This window comes from Puntigrus tetrazona, chromosome 10 (genome assembly GCF_018831695.1).
Source record: "Puntigrus tetrazona isolate hp1 chromosome 10, ASM1883169v1, whole genome shotgun sequence".
Lineage (NCBI taxonomy): Eukaryota > Metazoa > Chordata > Actinopteri > Cypriniformes > Cyprinidae > Puntigrus > Puntigrus tetrazona.
In genome coordinates, this window is record NC_056708.1 from 8171715 (window position 1) to 8174445 (window position 2731).

The 2731-nt window shown below is 37.2% G+C and overlaps 2 protein-coding genes across 4 annotated transcripts in view; one reads left to right on the plus strand and one right to left on the minus strand.

The window, feature by feature from the left end:
• Positions 1-2731, minus strand: part of cadm2a (cell adhesion molecule 2a) — a 1030129-nt gene that overhangs the window by 169354 nt on the left and 858044 nt on the right. The window lies entirely within an intron of this gene.
• Positions 1-2731, plus strand: part of LOC122352913 (protein unc-13 homolog B-like) — a 26008-nt gene that overhangs the window by 12072 nt on the left and 11205 nt on the right. The window contains exons 16-21 of the mRNA XM_043250661.1: positions 330-451; positions 539-624; positions 743-869; positions 962-1058; positions 1799-1942; positions 2471-2548. Coding sequence (XP_043106596.1) covers positions 330-451; positions 539-624; positions 743-869; positions 962-1058; positions 1799-1942; positions 2471-2548 — 654 coding nt within the window. The remainder of the gene's footprint in view (positions 1-329; positions 452-538; positions 625-742; positions 870-961; positions 1059-1798; positions 1943-2470; positions 2549-2731) is intronic.

A 2731-nucleotide genomic window follows, 5' to 3' on the forward strand; every position in this document is an offset into this window, starting at 1 on the left:
TATATTTTTAGTTTTTTTTTTAGCAATTACTTATTTTATTTCAGATAGTTGACAATGCATAATTTCTCATTTTTTCATGTAATATTTCTCTTATTTTACTTCAGCTTTATTACAATTAACAAAACCCAATTTTAAGGTTTAGTTAATAAAGCACTGTTTATATTACACATTAAATATCAAATGATACGTCACCTTTAAAATGTACCATTTTAGAATGTATATGTAATTCAAATGATAATTTGTAATAATTAAGAGATTATTTTACTGTCAGTAAAGCAAGTGATCCATGTTAATTTTTTCTCTCATTTCTTTTTGCTCAGCATAAGGAGGAGTGTATTCCGGAAGATCAGGGCCCAAGCATCAAGAATTTAGATTTCTGGCCCAAACTCATTACTCTAATAGTGTCCATCATTGAGGAGGACCGTAACTCCTATACACCTGTTCTAAACCAGTAAGTGCACACAAACCTGATTGCTCACACTCTATCCAACTCTATTGTCCTGTCATCATGTGTCATTTTGTTCCTGTTTCTCTACAGGTTTCCTCAGGAGCTGAATGTGGGAAAGTTGAGTGCGGAGGTCATGTGGAATCAGTTCTCTCAAGATATGAAGTATGCCATGGAAGGTCAGTACCAATTTGGTTCATTGATTGGATATGATGGAGATGATCGGATGTATTTTTTTTAATTTTTTAGCAAGCCACCAGTTGTTGTTGTTCATTTTCATGTGTTCTTATTCCACAGAACATGAAAAACACCGGCTGTGTAAGAGCGCAGACTACATGAACCTGCACTTCAAGGTCAAATGGCTGTATAATGAATATGTGAAGGATCTGCCAGCTTTCAAGGGTGTTGTGCCCGAATACCCCGTGTAAGTGAGCTCTTCATCTTCTCAACTATTAAACACATTCAGAAGTTGAAGCATTTTTGATGTTTGTTCACATTATGTCTTGCCTTTTCCAGGTGGTTCCAGCAGTTTGTGCTGCAGTGGCTGGATGAGAACGAGGATGTATCCATGGAGTTCATGCATGGAGCCCTGGAGAGAGATAAAAAAGATGGAGTAAGATGTTTTTCAGTGCAATTTACCTCTAATAGCCTGTTATCTTTCATACATTCTCATCACAGAAGTGTTTCTTGACCTTTATGATGCTCTTGTGTCACAAAATAGTCATTTTGCTTCTCAGAACTATTTAACAGTTTAAAAGTTTTGCCATTTTCAAGAGCCTCAGGAGAAATTATGTTCATTTTAGGTTGTCTGTTAAAACAAAATAGTTTCTTCTTGCTTGTTAATGAAATACTTCACAAAACAAATAAAAAAACAAAATACCATACAATTTATTCACCATCAGGCCAATATGGCCAATATGGCAATTAATCGATTTCTTAATATGAACAGAGCATTACATAACTTGCTCACCAGTGCATCCTCTGCAGTGAATGGGTGCCAACTTCAAACTGTTGCTTCTGACTGAAATGCCAGGAGAGAGTCAGGAGAGAAATATGCACAGCTGTTTACAAGTCCAAAAAAAAAATTGTTACAATTTTTGTATAATGTTTCCTATAAACATGCTGCTTTTCATTTCACAGGATGTTAATTGGACTGGAATTGTAAATTACTTGGATTATTATGATGTGTGCGTGTGTGTGTGTGTGTGTGTGTGTATGTAATATAATGCATCATTCTCTAACCTGTCATGAATGTTGTCCAGTAATTGTGCTATATAAAAAGGTGACCTTACATGTCCTGTCACACAACTGAAAAGAAATGGATTTTAAATAACATGCATCTGTCATCTACAGTTCCAGCAGACGTCAGAGCATGCTCTCTTCTCCTGTTCAGTGGTGGACGTCTTCACCCAGCTCAACCAGAGCTTTGAAATCATCAAGAAATTGGAGTGTCCTGACCCCAAAGTCATGGCCCTCTACAGCCGTCGGTTTGCCAAGGTGGACTAGCGTCCTTCCTAATCCGATTACAAATAGATTCGCGTCAGAACAAATGTCGGCTGTCAGAGTATTATCTTGTTTCGTGAATTATCTGCGATTTCTGAGAGAATGGGCCCACTTTAACCAAAGGGCATTTCAGTGTAGAGCAAATGAAGAATATTAGTGAAGCAAAAACATTTGTCTGAAAGAATGAGATTCTATTGTAATCAAATGAAAATGCTTAATGCAGCCCTTTTTCATTAAGCTTCAGTCAGTCCCCAGACCAAGTCTGCAAGCTTCTTTGAGAGAAATGCATAGCTCCCTCAAGAATCTTTATCGGACATGTGGAGAGCTCATTGGGCTGATGTCCAGCAGTTTTATGCTTGCAAACACATAGCTCTGAGTGTAAAGATGAGCCCCAGAGAGTTTCTTCTAGATTTCCTGAAATGTTAGCCTGCTTTTTCATTTGTTTGCTTGGTAATGCTATTACCAAGACATTTTAACTTTTGAAAAATGTTAAGCTCAGTTCTTATTTCTTTGTCTTCACAGACTATTGACAAAGTTTTGCTACAGTACAGTGCCATTTTGAAGAAGAGCTTCCCGTCCTATTGTGATAAGGAGAAGATTGTAAGTCATTCTCCTGGTAGTTAACCCTGACATTTCTGGTAATAGATAGTCTCTTTGTCTTTGCTCTTTCACTGTATACATGTTTGTAAATACAGTATATACAGACATAATATGTGTGTGTGTGTGTGTGTGTGTGTGTGTGTGTGTGTGTGTGTGTGTGTGTGTGTGTGTGTGTGTGTGTGA